Source organism: Pavona decussata, unplaced genomic scaffold (genome assembly GCF_977016875.1).
Source record: "Pavona decussata unplaced genomic scaffold, jaPavDecu1.1 SCAFFOLD_58, whole genome shotgun sequence".
In the NCBI taxonomy this organism is placed as follows: domain Eukaryota; kingdom Metazoa; phylum Cnidaria; class Anthozoa; order Scleractinia; family Agariciidae; genus Pavona; species Pavona decussata.
The window spans coordinates 4657501-4674479 of NW_028145480.1; the positions used below are offsets into that span (position 1 = coordinate 4657501).

At 40.7% G+C, this 16979-nt stretch overlaps 1 protein-coding gene across 1 annotated transcript in view; it reads right to left on the bottom strand.

The window, feature by feature from the left end:
• Window positions 1–15732, bottom strand: part of LOC146479802 (lactadherin-like) — a 20656-nt gene extending 4924 nt beyond the window's left edge. Inside the window, exons 1-5 of the mRNA XM_085110654.1 lie at window positions 15668–15732; window positions 12380–12447; window positions 11760–12017; window positions 2807–2948; window positions 21–376 (exon numbers count right to left, since the gene is read on the bottom strand). Coding sequence (XP_084966780.1) covers window positions 21–376; window positions 2807–2948; window positions 11760–12017; window positions 12380–12447; window positions 15668–15719 — 876 coding nt within the window. The 5' untranslated portion in view covers window positions 15720–15732. The remainder of the gene's footprint in view (window positions 1–20; window positions 377–2806; window positions 2949–11759; window positions 12018–12379; window positions 12448–15667) is intronic.
• Between the last annotated feature and the right edge of the window lie 1247 nt (window positions 15733–16979).

The following is a 16979-nucleotide window of genomic DNA, read 5'->3' on the forward strand; positions in this document are numbered from 1 at the left end:
CGTAAACGGGAAGAAAATACCTTAGGATAGTCCGCTTCCTGGTAGTATTTGAAAAACAGGCCATCGTACGAATACGACACGCGGTATTTCGTCACCCACTGTGATTTGTCCTGCCTCCCTTGAGTCGCGATTATCGTCACTTTAGTCCAACTTCCAAAGTCTACTTGCCACCAACTGCCCTTCAGATATTTACCACCTAAAGTTGACCAGGCACCGTAGCGCAACGGACTAGACGTTTTTTGAAAGTGAAGTCTTCCATCTCCGGGTTTGTAGGAGGCGCTCCACGTACTTGAGGCAGTCACTGCTGAGTCTGGAACAGCAAAGCTCTGTAGTCCCAAGCCCGCCTCGCAAACTGGGAGTTGTGGGGTAGGAAAGCCTGAAAAAAATGTTTACGTAGCATTAGTATCAATAAAGGTTCCTCTGGATTCTGTTCTGGATTGATCAGTTTAACGGTTCCCAGCCTCTTTAATTGCCATTTCAAGAAAGGACGAGTAGGTCTTTCAACGAGTAAACGATGTGGTATAATAAGCAAAATCTTAATAATAATAATAAAATCTTAATAATAATAATAATAATAATAATAATAATAATAATAATAATAACAACAACAACAATTCTTTATACAGGGAGCCCACAAATCTTCAGCCTCGGGCACTTCGAAAAACTTCGATTCATCTTCGAAATAATCTTCAGAAGGCTTACAGCGGTTACCAATAACACGCGACCTATCGCCTTCAAAAGACTTCGATAAAGTTGCGTTTTGGTGGACGTCAATCAAAGAAAAGCCGTTGAAATTAATTTGAATTCTGAGAACATTTCAAGGCAACAGAACGAAGAAATTAACAGTTTTATCCGCTGACGGATGGTAAACTTTATGAAAGCTGATTTCCAAGACAGACTATCTAAAAAATGCGCATTGTTTAGACGAAGCCGTATTTTTTTTATGAAAGATTTGAAATCACCACACCTGACAATTAAATTAGCGATGCGTGCAAGTGAGCAAATTATCACGTGCAGTGAAAATCGAAATTTTTAAAACCTTTTATTTGCGCTTGATCTGGATGGAGAATCAATTTGAATAAAGTTTACCTTCTCTTAGCGAGGTAAAATTCTTAGTTTTTTGCAGGGTTACCTTGGAATCTTGTCAGAATTCAAAATAATTTCAACGGCTTTTCTTTGATTGACGTCCACCAAAACGCAACTTTATCCGACTCTTTTGAATGCCGTAGGTCGCGTGTTATTGGTAACCGCTGTAAAGTCGTCATTGGAAGAAATGGCAGTGAAGTTTGGCAGGTCCCTGGTCAACATTGCATCCTGTAAAGTAATATCCCTGTGTTTCACATTTATCCATTCCATTTACCTATTCAACACAATGATTTATGGAACCTAAATACATGTCAGTATGCAATAATTGACAATCATTTCACGAGACAGCCTCTTCAGGGCTCTCGGTGTGTCGTGGGAAACGCAAAGTCAGTAGCGGGCAGAGGAATGAAAACGAGGGACGAAACCGAGTCGTACTCGTTAACTAATCGCCAAAGAAGCTTGTAGCTCCAGCCGTTCAGTCCCGCAGCCAGACCAAAAGTTTCAGGCAGTGACAAGAGTACGGTCCAAAAAATCAAGATGATCAAGTGTGGACAAGAAAAGAAAAACCAAAACCAAAACAAGTCAATGCGATTTTTTTTAACTAATTAATTTTTACTTGCCTTTCCAAATACAGTTTTTCTGAAATTAAGAACCTCCAATATGACACAAACGCGCCATAACACATCTGGATCAAATTTAATGAGTAGTTCAGGTATTCGGAGGAAATTTCTTCCACTGACTCCAACTGAAACAAGCAACCATCAAAGCTGTCAATCATCAAAACCTATCTGCACGTGTTTGAAATCTGTTCAGATTTTCTTATTTCATGGAAAAGTTTTAAATTAGCTAAACTCCAAATGTTTTCAGTGAGTTTGACCTTAAATAGACCGTACCTTTTCTGGTTTACTGTGCCCTTTCTCCCCGTCCTTCCTTAATCCCGTGAATAGTTTGAAAAGCTATGACAATGAGACTTGGCGAATAAATACATGTAGTACGTACAAAGTTTTTCTTTTGAGTTCACCGAGAGGGAGGTTTTTGCGTCATTTCAGGTGGGAATTACGTCATAATATCCAAATGGTTGCCTTACTGGATCCGCCATCTTAGATTTCTGAATGGATTTCCCTTAGCCTTTCTCGTACCCAGCTGCTTGTCTCCCAAAGAGTACGAAGATCTGGGTACGAGATTAGGATTTCGCTAAAACTTCGCTAAAAGCCACCAAAATTCCCCCAAAAGTAATCGAAATCAATATAAAAACACTAAAATGAGCTAAAACATAAACTTTACCATTAGAAAGATGGGTTTTCTTTTTAAAAAACAGGCACATTCTATTTTCTCCAAAACTTGTCTGTCAGAAATTGGTTGCCATGGAAATATCAAATTCAGTGAGCACTGGGCTACAACACCAAATTGTGGCTAGATCATTTGTGAAAAAGTCACGATGTGCGGTGTTTTTGTTTTGTTTTTGTTGTTGTTGTTGTTGCTGTTGTTGTTGTTCAAACATATGGAACGTTATAGATGTTCGAAGTCTCCCTGGGCGGAATTCTCCTCCGGTCTAGATAGGGTTCATTTCTACATTTTTGCCAAGGCAACCACCTCGGTTGCCTTTATACTGGCGGCTGTTTCATCTATTTCGAGCATTTGTCTTGATCACCTCCAATCTCGCCCTGATATATTAATCGCTGATTCTGTTAACCCATTCACCCCTTCATACTTGTCATACCAGAACGGCAGCCATACAATTCCATTCTGATTGCAATCCCTCCATACCACTTCACTGGGTGAAGGCGGATGAAGCGGGCGGCGATTGGCGGAGAAAATGTGTTGGTGACTAGAAAATCCCTGTCGCTATTGCCGTTAAATACCTATGGTTATCAAACAAAACAAGCAACGATCATAGTTGTCCATCATCAGATCTAGATCTGAATCTTTCTATACGTGTTTAAAATCTGTTCTAAGTTTATTTTTCCATGGAAAAGTCTCAAATTGGCTAAATTTTAAATGTTTTGATGTGTTTATCCTAATCTAAACCGTGTTTTTTCTGGTCTACTTCTTCTCGCTCACCCCTTCAATAACCCGAGAATATTGAAGCTATGACAATGAGACTTAGCGGCTATATAGTACCTCCAAAGATGTTTCTCTTGGGTTCACGAAGGGAAGTGTTCCTGTCTTATCGGGTGCCATAAATGGTGGATCAAATGCCAAATTATCAAGAGACTAATAAGTTTTCTTGTTACGTTTTCCTTTGTACTCGCAACACATTCTCCTGAGTGAGTGCGTCTCAAAGTGTTGTCCTTAGCAGGTTGTATTTGTTCGAATGAACAACTGAAAAGCTTTCTTTCTTTTAAAACTTGAAAAGGGGAATTTTCTGTACGTTCTCGTGTTACACAAGAAAATCCACACTGTTTGGTGTTTTCCAAGAGTATTTACGATATTAAAATACGGTTTCACAACTCATTTTCACAACGCGAGTCTTTTTCGCTTCTCGAGCACGCACATGGCTTCTCCTTACGTCACTTGTCGTCTTGACGACACATCTCGTGTCCAGTCCCTTGAGAGGCGCGTACTTATAGTTCCTATACCTAACACTCTCCCCTAACTTGAAAAAAAATGTCATCCGTGACATTTGACAACATTTGGCATGCAATACAGAACAAAACTTTACGAAAGTGGCCTTTTTTGTTTAGGATTCCTTGCTTCTTAAATCCTGGAGTGGGTTGATCAGGCCCAGCTCCTTACAGACCACGTAACATCTCTCAGTTCATCTGTCCAAACTAGTGTTCAAGATTCTGTAGCACAATGACCATCTTCAGACAGTTCCTACGGCATTCACAGAATGAATGTCAGAATTGAATACACCTAAGAAAACTCGATTTTTTTTTTTTAACAATGTGATAGACAAAAACTGTTTATCTGCTCATCTGCACTGAAATGACTGATAAGGTGCTCCCCATTGTGGCAACTGTGGTACCATTGGATAGGGCATACAAGGCATCATCATATTCATGTTCCAAAACATGGGCGGTTCTGGTGGAGAAATATAGTTACAGGCTGATGGCAACGTACAGTACTGGTTCACTGGGAATTCAGGTATGTAGGGCGTTGGCAGTGTTGGTATCCCACCCTGCTGTATTCCTACATATGGATCAACCTTAACCTGTCGCACATAAGTTGGTTCACCAGGACTGTCATAAGTAAACCGTTTAGGTGCCTGTCTAAGACGTTGAGGTCGGTCTGATTTGCTAACATCCTCTCGCTTGTCCCTCTCTCCATCGACTGCTTGAGAGTCTCGTGTTGACTGTGCTTCGCCAGGAGTACCAGCAATGTTAGCTTCCGGCCCCATTTCACTTGACACCTCACCAGAATGAACATCCGTGAAATCTGGTTCTGGCTCGTCTTTACTTGTAGACTCTAGCTGTATCTGTGTTCGGTCATTTCCATCGTGTCCTGGTGAAAGATTCAAGCATGAAACGTCTGGAAATTCATCTTCACTGTCACTTTCGTTCCCTTCTTGTACCAGTGGTTGGACATCATCACAATGATAGGGTGCTGCTGTTTTCGTCTTCTTTACAGGAGGGAGGTCCTCCCAGGGTTTGCCTGGTAAATAATCACAAGGGAGTAAGAGGTTTCGATGTAGAGTGCGGGTGGGTCCTTGGCTTGATTCTGGTCTCACGTCGTACACCGGGCTTCCCTCCCCTTTTCTTGCAACAACTATATGGATTTGGTCTTCCCAAAAAGCGCGGAGCTTGCCAGGCCCACCACGAGGAGTAAGGTTGCGTACAAGGACACGGTCTCCCACTTGCAGTGCTGATGATCGCACTCGTTTGTCATAATTTTTTTCCCCTCATGGCATTCTTCCTGGCAGATTGTGATGCGCGTGAGTAAGCTTCTTGCATGGCAGATTTCCATTTGGTAACATACTCCGCATGTGATTTGGCTCCTGTCTCCACCTTGAGGTCAAAGATTACATCGATTGCCAGACGAGGGCTGCGACCAAATAACAGGAAAAATGGAGAATAACCGGTTGACTCGTGAACAGTGTAGTTATATGCGTGAATGAGTTTGTTAATATGGTCCTTCCAGCAAGACTTGTGGGTTTCCGGTAGGGTACGCAGCATGTTGAGAGGTGTACGGTTCATTCTTTCCACCAGACCATTCCCCTGTGGATGGTACGGAGTCGTTCTCGAATGCATTACTCCAGAGAGTTCCTCCAGCCTTTTGAACAACCGGTTCTCAAATTCGCCCCCCATATCGTGGTGGAGTTTCTCTGGGAAACCAAAGCGTGGAATGGAATCATTGAAGATCTTGTCTGCAGCAGTAACAGCAGTTTTATTTCTCGTCGGGTACGCTTGTGCATATTTGGTGAAATGGTCAACAACAACTAGGATATATTCATGGCCCCCAGAGCTTCGCTCGAGATGCACAAAGTCGATAGAAACCATCTGAAGAGGAGCGGTTGTTAGAATTGGTTGTAATGGTTCTCTCGTTGGTAGATTTGGGCGTCGTTGTTTCAGGCAGCGGCACGTGTGATGGATAAAGTTTTCAATGTCTCTCCTCATGTGTGGCCAATAAAATCTCTCACGGGCTAGAGCTAGTACCCTCTCAACACCAAGGTGGCCCATCTCTTCATGGAGTTCGCGATAAACGGTGCGACGAAATTTCTGTGGAAGAACAACCTGCTGGTTACGGTAAAGTACTCCACTCTTTCTGTTCACGTGAAGTTTATGCCACTCATTCAGTAACTTACGAACCAAAGGTGATTCTGAGTGCTTCTCTGCAACTGTCGGTTTGTGTTTTGCTTTGATCAATTTAAGGACACGCCCAATGTAACGGTCTTCATTCTGTGCTTTCACTAAATCCACCACCCTTACTTGGTTACCAGATGCTTGGGACAGAGCGTCAACATGGAGCTCCTCTTCTTTATCAGTCAGTGCTGCAATCCAGACATTGCACCACTTGATAACACTTGGGCTGCGGATATTGAGGCGTGCAAGCTTTCAGGGGTTACCTTTTCAGTACAACTGTCCATCTAGGTCTTGAAGTCACTGGGTAATCGGGAAAGACTATCTGCATCAACATTCAACTTGCCTGGTCGGTACCGTATTTCGAAGTTAAAGTCAGCAAGCTCTCCGACCCATCTCAATCCTGTGGCGTTTAGCTTGGCAGATGTTAACACATAAGTTAAGGGGTTGTTGTCCGTGTATACTACAAATTCAGGAGCGTAGTAGAGATAGTCCCTGAACTGTTCTGTCACTGACCATTTCAATGCTAAAAATTCCAGCTTGCCAGAATGCATGTGGTAATTTTGTTCACATGGGGTCAGAGTCCTGGATGCATATGCAATTACTCGGGTAGTACCATTCTGCTTTTGGTACAAGACAGCCCCCAAGCCATCCTGTGACGCATCGGTGTGTACAATAAAAGGTGCATCATAATCTGGATATGCCAGCAAAGGGGGTGAAGTTATTTTGTCTATCAGGACATCCAAAGCTGACTGTTGACTGGGTCCCCACTCTACTGGTGATGAAGATGGTAACTGTCCACTGCGCAGCCTTGGGTTCTGTCTGATTGGGTTAGTATTCTTTTTCTTTGGTAGGTCATGATTGAGGAGATCATAAATGGGTTTTGCTGTTTGTGCAAAGTTTTTGATGTGACGGCGGTAAACTCCAAGTAGGCCCATAATTCTTCTAACTTCTCCAACTGTTTGCGGCTTTAAATCCTTCATTGCAGTCACTGCATTTGTAGCTTTCGGATCTATCCGATACCCGTCTTGAGAAATCACTCTTCCAAGGAAGGACACTTCCCGCTTGAACAAGTTACACTTTCTGGGCTTAAGCTTCACACCATAACTCCTCAACCGACGAAGAACTTTACGCAGATGCTCAATATGTTCAGGAAATGTTCCCGAGAATACAATTACATCATCCAAGTAAGGGATGCATATCTCATCACGCAGCTGCCCAAGACAGTTCTCCATAAATCTTTGAAAATTTGCTGGAGCATTCATGAGTCCGAATGGTATACGCACCCATTCGTATAATCCCCAAGGCGTAACAAACGCAGTCAATGGTTGACTTTTCTCTCCAATGAATCCCTGATGGTACGCTTTTCCCTGATCCAAAACACTGAACCATGATTTGCCCCCGAGACTATCTAAGGCTTCCTGGATCCGAGGGATGGGATGCCGATCTGGCACTGTTTTCTTATTCAATTCTCTGTAATCTATACACAACCTCATCCCACCATGTTTTTTACGAACACAGACAACACTACTTGAGAATGGAGATCTGGACTTCCGAATGAAACCACGGTTAAGCAAGTCCTCAATGTAACCTTTAACTTCGGGATAGAGTGGACGAGGTATGGAAATGTAGTTCTTCTGTACTGGTTGGTCACTAGTCAACTTGATATCCATCTCCAACTCGGAAATGCAGCCGACGTCATCATCACTTGTCGCAAATACATCTACTTCTTCGACCAACAACTGTTTCGCCTGCTCCTTTTGTTCTGCTGATAATCCACTCAAATCAACTTCAGGTAACCAAGACAAGTTTCTCTCAATTTGCTCAGCAGGTGTATGTTGCTTACAAGGCGATTCAGCACATGGGGTTGGTGTCTCAGGATCCTTAAACCGGACTTCGACAGGAGTCACTGACCGAACAAGATGAAGGCGTCCCAGGACAACTCTTCCAGGTAAAGTGATGTCATGGTTTGTGTTGTTGGTCACTGGGACTGAGAAGATGGTTGCATCGCCCTCCTTTACGGTGGTAAGGGATTCATGTACTGCCAATCCCGAAGGCCAGGTAGCCAACTCGTCTGGCTCAAAAATGACAGGAGTCTTACAGTGGATTGGTCCAGTATTAGCACGACAAGGTAAGTGAACAGTCTCTCCTGCAGGGACAGTGTGTGGCTTCTTTGTGGATTTAACTAGACAGAGTTCACCAGAGTTAGTAGTACGAATTAGGCTTATCAATGCTTGCAGGTCACCACTTTTACTCACTTTGAAGCTTCTCGACATCCGTTCCAGCAACACATCATCTTCATTATCTTCAGTGTTTCTGACCATCAACTCTATAACATAAAAACCAATGATGGGCTGCTCAATGTTCTCCTTTGTTACCAAAAATGGAACCCTTATCTCTGTCTCGTTTCCATTTGTCAACCTCACACCAATCTCTACCCACCCACAGTAAGGGATATCTGTTCCATTTGCTGCTTGCAAACTTATGGACCCATCTGTCCCAAGTTATTGTTTAATATCCCTTGTTTGAACTGTTGGTAGTTGGCTCTGCAGGAAATCTTCTGAAACAATTGATACTTGGGCTCCTGTGTCCCATAAAACTTCTGTAGGCTTATCCTCCAGGTAACAATCCACTAGACACTTCCTTTCAACCAGCCTAACTATGCGCTCCTGTCGCCTGGGAGTGATATGACTACTGTACACATCTCTATCTTGTGCATCTCCTAACCCCTTCTCTTTAGACGATTCTCTCTCAGAGAGCTCTTTGATTGCTTTGCATAACACTTTATGTTTTGGCCAATGAACCTTTTGACAATGCTCAGAACAATATCGAACAGACTGGCAGGCTGAACACTGTAGCAACTGTTTACGGCAATCAAACTCCAGGCAACCGCTACACTGGTGGGACTTCTCTTTCTCTGGCAAGGCTACTCCCTGTCCCGCGGGGGTAGCCTGGATGCGTTTCCCGGATAGCTTCTGAGCCTGGTTTGACAATAGCGGGCAATATGGTTCAAGCCTCCACAGAGATAGCAATGTGGACATCGGTCACCTTCCCTATTCATTCTACACTCTTGGCAACCAGGTGGTCTTGCTCCAGCCCTCGCTCCCCTCCCAGTAGGACTAGGTGCCATGGTGTCTGCCTTCTGGTTATTTGCTACGTCACGAAGAGTTTTAACTTCTGATTTCACTGTGGCCAGCTCCGCTTGTACAGCTTTTAGTGTTGCTAGGACCTGTGAGTCCTTCTGCGACTCCTTCTTCGTGTTTGCTTCCACTGCACCTTCAACGGTGAGAACCTTTGCAAACTTTCCCTTGCTGGTAAAACTGAACTTATTACTTCGCTCGGCTTCTGCAGATATAGCTAGGCTCATTGCTCCAATGTGGTCTTCATCTGCGACTTTTGGGTTCTGAGTGAGTGGTCTTATCTTTGCACGAATGGTTTCGTCAGCAAGACCGGTTTCCAAGGCATGCAGGAACAAACTTTGCACCGAGGAGGCATCGTACTTAACCCCACTATCGGACTCTTTTGAAGCACTAATTACCTTTTGCCTAATAGTGAGTGCTCTCATCAGAAATGACTGAGGGTCTTCATTGGGTTGCTGGGCAATGTTTGTTAGAAGCTGGTAAAGTTCTGTGGCATTTTTCTCATGAAAATGGAAGCGAAGAATTCTACGCAGCCTGGGTAGGGTTAGGTCAGTCATGTTCTCTAGGTAGCTTCTTAGTTGCAGGCCTGGCTGCACAGCACGAACAACGGCACTAACTACTTCTTTGTCTGAGTACCCCTTGGCAAGCCCTGATTCTATTTGGGATATTAGAGCTTGATAACCCAGTTTATCTTTCTGACCAGGGTCACCCACCACTCCTTGTATTTTGAAATCCCTGCGGAATATGCTTTGCTCAACCCCCTTGGCAGGAAACTTGATCGTGTCTTCGTCTTTCACTGAGTCAGGAAACTTTTCTTTCTGCATTTTGGCCAATTGTTCCTCGACTAATTGCTGCTTAGACTCTAAATCACCCAATTCTTTTTTGAGTTTCTTCAGGTCGCCCTTGCCTTCCAATTCTTCTTGGCTGTATTGATCTTCTATCCCCTCGAGTGGCGGTGGACCCAACTGTGCAATTAACCCCTCAACAAATTCAATTTGATCATCGCCAGACAACTTCTCGAATGAATCCTCAATATTTCGTCTGATAGACCGAATAACACTTAATTTCCCCTTGCCTTCTACTGCCGACTTTTCAACTTTAGCATGAAGAGCAAATTCACATAACGCACTCAGGTCCAGCGACAAAATTTTGCGATCCAGAAGAATCAGTTGTTCCTCCGCCATTTCGATTTTACTTGTAAACAACTCGAACAGATTTCCACATGCACAAAGTCCAATAAAACAATGTTCCTACCTTCCCTGGCCTCAAATTCAGGCTCCACTATCTTTTGCCAAACTGTCCACACCAAATGTCCGCTTCAACTACAACCAGTTAAATCCTGTTAATAAATCGTTGTCCATTGAAATCCAAAGTGAATGCGTAATGGCGGCGACAAACGCGAGTCCTCGCACACAGTGAGCAATCGATCGTCAAAACGGGTACATTTGCATCAAGTTTCTTCGAGAAAAATCTCCCGGACAGGCCCCCAGAATGTTACACAAGAAAATCCACACTGTTTGGTGTTTTCCAAGAGTATTTACGATATTAAAATACGGTTTCACAACTCATTTTCACAACGCGAGTCTTTTTCGCTTCTCGAGCACGCACATGGCTTCTCCTTACGTCACTTGTCGTCTTGACGACACATCTCGTGTCCAGTCCCTTGAGAGGCGCGTACTTATAGTTCCTATACCTAACACTCGCGAGGAAGTTCCAATATTCGATAAGTTTTCGTTGACATTTCTTTAATTGGGTGTGGTTGGGTAACTTTTTGCCATTTTGTGAACAATAAAACTTTTTTTAATTTTTCGTACATGTGGAAATTTAAGAGGTAGAGTCCGTTGAAACGTTCTGGTCGTTCAGACTTGAAAAATATATTTCGCTCATTTCTTGTGTGTTAAGAAACTTTCATATATTTATCCCAACATTACAATCCGTTTGATCGGATCCTTTAAGTATTGCAAGTTTCAGGAGATTTTTGCTTGACCCCTGACAATCACCGTGAGGGCTTTTGTCGAGGCTTAAATTAAGAGCAACTTTAGAGCTCAATTTAACAAGAACTTGCAAGCTCTATGACTAACAAACACCACAGTCAGCTATATTACACCCTTTTTATATATCAGTGACTCTTATGAACATCGGGTTTGAATCAACCCAATTACAAGAATTTAATAATAGTTAATCGAGGGACTAGTTATGAAACCTTGCCATGACAACAATAGTGCTGTAATTTATGTTGGAAGGGCCGCGACCGTACACGTCTTTGTTTTAATGTTCACATTACAGTTGAATATGTCAGGAACGTTGCTGTTGGTCAGTTACTCCAACAGTTTTAAAATCTATTGTGATTTGTCCACGGTCAAGGCTAAAAATACAAACAAAATGATATAACAAAGAAGTTTGTCAGGCTTCATAACCTTTGCCCTTTATTAACTATGCTTTAATGACACCACTATCTAGCGGAACGATCAAACAATCGAAAGAAGCTCATCTTATTATTATTTTTTTTATGCGAGGTAGTGATTTTCAACAAAACCAAGGCAGCTATAACATATGAACCATATAAATTGTCACTAAAGAAAGAAACCTTGTGGCTCGTCCTTCATGGAATTTTAACAGCTATATGAACTTGCTTAATTTCGATGATCTTCAAGTTCTGCCTCCAGTTTGAGAGACTCGTCAACATGAAGTGTTAAAAAGTTAAACTGAACTACCTTGCTCAGTCAAAGGTTAGAAAATAAAGCAGGTAAATATCCAATCCTTCTAACGAATAAAATTTGTCTTCAAAACTCACCCTTTCAGTATCATAACCAGATTGCTTAAAAAAGTGATAGAAGCCACCATCTAAGCTGTAACAGATCTTGTACTCTGTCACCCACCGGGATGCCATATTTCGACCCTGAGTTCCGACCTTTGTGATCTTTGCAATTTCTCCCAGATCTATCTGAATCCACTGCCCTTCATCCGGGTACCGAGGAGTCCACGCTCCATATTTGCCGCCTCCAGCTTTATGATTGAGCCTGGCGTTGGTAACTCCGTATGCGTCATTGTACTATAGACACGTCGATAAGTCAACAGGAGAATTTTGTATGGAAGGATGTACAAATAATAATTAAATTATTATAATAGCAAAAACAAAACACGGACATTAATGATGATTGTAACCATAAGTCAAGGAAATCAAGGAAGGAAGGAAGGAAGGAAGGAAGGAAGGAAGGAAGGAAGGAAGGAAGGAAGGAAGGAAGGAAGAAAGCAAGCAAGCAAGGAAGCAAGGAAGCAAGGAAGCAAGGAAGGAAGGAAGCAAGGAAGGAGAGATGGAGAGATGGGGAGATGGATGGGTGGAATTCAAACTAGACCTTGACTTATTTTGTTACCGAGTTCGAGTGAAATCCAGTTAAATTTCCTATTTAATACCTGGGAGGTAGCAGTTATGTGAGAGTTGGGGATCTTTCCATTTTCCATTCCCAAGGGAGAGTCACAGCCTGAAAAATACACCATACTTTTAAACATGAATGTGTAGAAAATTGAACTTTGTTTGTCTCTCTTTGTTTTTGTTCGTTCAAGCTTATTCCGAAATCCATGCTTTCAAGCAAGAATTTTTACGTAAGCAATTAAGAGAATAAATTGAAAATGGGTACATACCCTCTGTAACATATCCTAAAACAAAAGGAAAATAATAAACGTCAGTTCGCAAAATCGGATCCAACTAAATAAATAAGTGATCAGCAAATGCCATATATAAATTGATAATGATGGGAGTGGAAGTGCAATCAAGCACACACTTTAAGTTTGCCAGTAAGTGTGGATTTTGAAAGAATTAGAAATGATAGAAACCACCCAAATCAGCTATAACTTGAGATCGGTACCAGGCCCAGTAGGAATACTAAGGTCTAGAACTCAAAATCACGCAAACTACGTTATGGCGCAAGCCGCAAGGCTCCTTTGTTGATGATTGATTTTATATTTTTAACTTAAATCTGACTACGTAAATGCATCGTGTATTTATTTTAAGATGGGTAAATAAAGTTTATTATTATTATCATTGAAAAAGTCATTGACTGAGGGAAAATTGAAACCATCCTCAGAAGTCAAGATCCTTATTTATGCTACTCTCACTTAAAGGATTATAAATTTGATATATGCAATTGAACGTGGCCTTATCCGATTATAAATTTATCGCATTTTCACCGATAAATAAAACAGAATGTAGAAATCTTAAAAACATCTTCAGGTCTTCAGAAAAATTCGGTGAAATGTTACAAATAAACCACATACTACATACAGTAAAAATATTTAGTATCTTCTTCACAGCATCAGAAAAACTTTAGATTTCAATTTCCCACGCACTAGCAGCTCTCAAATTAAGCTCCAATCAAATTCTAGAATTTTTGTAAATTAAATATGAACATTTCAATTCAATTTCCAGTTGACTGTTTTCAAACAATTTTTTTGTTCGGCGATCGTTGAGTAAAACTTTCATGGTCTTTCCTCAATAGCGTTAAACATCACTGAGCTATAGGGCTTCAGTGAATTCCCCTCGGCACGACCAACAGCGTATAAATTGAGCCTTAGTCAGTAACCTGTGAATTTTCCTTGTAAAAGTAGCTCTCAAAGCTCCAATCAAATTCTAGAATTTTCATAAATTAAATATGAACATTTCAGTTAAATTGAGCTATAGGGCTTCAGTGAATTCCACTCGGCACGACTAACAGCGTATAAATGGATCCTTAGTCAGCTAAGCTGCAATCAAATTCTAGAATTCTCGTAAATTAAATATGAACATTTCAGTTAAATTTCAAGTTGAACGTTTTCAAACAATTTTTTGTGGCGCGATCATTGAGTAAAACGTTTATAATCTCTACTGACCTATGTAACGTTTAACAACAGTGGGATATGAAAAGTTCTTGATTCATTTTTATAAAACGTATATTTTATTCCTGTCCATTTTTTATCTGAACGGATTTGCATTTCCAACGAAAACGAAAATTAATATCCACAAATTGTAAATTACATGATCCGAAACATTACCGGAAAGGCAAGCAGTTTATGGCTCTCTTTATGATTGGTTCTCATTGTTTTTAATGTTCAAATTAAAGCCAACCGGGATAGTTCAGTTCTGAAGAACAGAAAAACAACAATTGCACTTATAGGCGTAAAATTGATTAGAAACTCTCAGAACCTCAAGCTAGACGCTAAGAAACACCGGATTTGGATGCTTCAATAACTTTCCTTCAAGAAAGGATCCAACCAATGTTTTTTACTTGAAATGAACAATATACGCTTACACGTAAATTAAAAACGCTGCAAAAACTAATTTATCAAACCACTATTACAAGCTTGTCAGGAACGTCAGCAAAGTGACATTTATCTTTTACAATTTTCACGAAAATTCTGCATTTCATAAAAAAGATAATTGAAAAAGATCTGAACCAGACGTTCTGAACAGGCTAAGTGCAAAAAACATATTACATGAAATGTGAATCAGGCAATTAGAACCTGCGATTCCCGTTTAAAAAATGGTAAATGTCTTTCGTAATCGAAATTGGTCTTGCTTGCTTGCTTGCGTTCCTTTTAATGTTGTTCTGCTTGTCCGTAAATAATTTTTAATTTATCAAAAATGCGTTAGATAAAATGACGAAAAACTGAATGTTGGATGACTGGTTATGTTCTTTCCCAAACATTTCACTGTACGTTGAATATCCAAAATGTTTATTCCACTGTTATTGAAAAACAAATGAAATGATTCGCCCCACCCTGATGGTCCACAACTAATAGCAGCATGTGTTATAGATTGTAATGACATCTGCAAATGGTTAGACTTTCTAGTCTTCTCGGATAAGGACGATAAACCGTAGCCCCGTCTCACAACACTTCAATGTTCATAACCCTGTGGGACCGACGTTAAAGAACCCACACACTAATCGAAAAGAGTAGGGCATGGAGTTCCCGGTGTGCTGGTCTGGTCTTTGTGCTATTTTATGACTAGCAGTAGGAGGAGTCTCGTTATTGGAACTTATCGTTATGTGAGTTCTCTCCTGTCAGAGGTTCTCCCCTGGCCAAGTTTATAAATAAAATAAAATGTACAGCTTATTGCGGTGTTTTACTGGGGTCGAAAAGGGACATTAACTCAAGTTGTTTCGTTGTGAGCATTCAACATCCCTAGTCATAATTTTGTCCACACAGTTCTCTCCCTTCGCGCACAAAAAGAACAACTGAGAAATAAAGAGACCGCGAAACTAGCGACCCTATGTTGACGTCATGGCCCTACTGTCCCCGGCTTCCCATCTTGCGCGGTACCGTATCCCAACGGAAGCGAAATTTCACGTTTTTACGTTTTTAAAGAATTAATATAGGGAAATGTTTTTCAATTTTCATACAATAACGACATGAAAATTTCATTAAGCAGATAAAAAATGTTTTTCATAAACACTTTAACTGAAAACCGTGTAAGTTGACAGTGCTGTTTCTCTAATTTGTGTAAGTTTAACTGACGGATAACTTCCAGTTATCTTCGCACCATAACTGCAAACTGTTAAAGCGCCCAAAATGTTTACAGGTATACCGCCAAAATTTAACCGATCAAAAATCCATTGATCACGTTTGACATGTGAAAATTTTAAAATAAAGCATTTCAATTTTACTTATGTTTCCGATTGAGAAAGGTAACTTAATTGTTCGTCTGATCTAATCATAACCACTTACCAAACCCCGTTGAAAGTTGGATCAAGACGATCATTTCCAACAAAGTGCCCATCTTTACATCGAGAGCAAACTGACTAAGGACGTTAACACGATTTTCTTTTTATGGCCTATTGACTATTCTGTGAAGATTCATTCACCAAGCCATCAATTACGAGGTGTCAAAAAAAACAGGGTAAGTAAATATCCTTTCCACCTGTTTGTCTTCCTGTAGAAACATGTTCCATTGAAACACCTTTGTTGTGAGAAAGTATGAACTTTCGTTTTCTTTCTTTAAAGTAAACTTACCACGTACCAAATTTCATCATATTACAAAATGTTTTTATCTACTGAACTTTGGAAAACAGTGGAAACTAACATTCTAAAATCCAAGGAACTATTCATTGTAAAATTGGTTTAAAATCAAACATTTGATGCTGTCTTTAAGGAAGTTTTTACTTCGTTTTAATCTCCTTGAGGTTCTCAAATAAAATTACTTTATAGTGTTAGGGGTTCACCAAGCAAACAATCGTAGAAGACGACGAACTGTAATTTAAGAGAGATATTTAATTTTGAATGAAGATTTATTGCACGGTAGAAGACCACAACTCCCAACAACAACACTTTAACTTCCTTACTTACTTCCATGTATTTGTAAGAATTCTGTTCTTATTTCACAAGTTCGAAAAAAAAATATTAAAACTTCCTATTAGCAACAGTGTCTCTCTCTTCAGTGGATGTCAATAAGCTTTTTGTTCTTTGTTCCCATCGTGAATGGCGAAAAATATGCAATACACTCTTCGCCACCACAAACTGCACCCATTCAAGGGAAAAATTCTACATTTTTTTCTGGAAAACTAAAACAGAAAATATTTAAGTTTGTCACGGCCTTAGTCAAAAGCCACCTTTATCACAAGTTTGAATTTTTTTAACATCTCCAAATCTATATTTATAAATACGTTTATTTCCGTGTCTTAAGTTAAATGAAAAAGCAATGGCTAACAGCTTCCTGTAATAAGGTAGCGATCTCTTTTGCTTCCTAAATTTCAAGACGAACTTTTTAGCCGTACATGTAACCATATTACGACTTCGATCAACAAATGGAAAGTTGGACATCAAAGCATACTAAGGTTGCCATGATCTCATGACGCCAGCTCTGACTGGGTAAAAAACAACTCGCCGCTTGGGCAAATCTCCTTATGTTGAAGAGGCAGTGTCACGAAAAAATCCCTGCCTTTTGGTCAAGACCAGTCAACTCTTTGAAATTACCTCGAAACGACACCCAATTGTACATCTCGTTCAACCCCAATGATGAACGTTACGAAGCGTTTGCTGT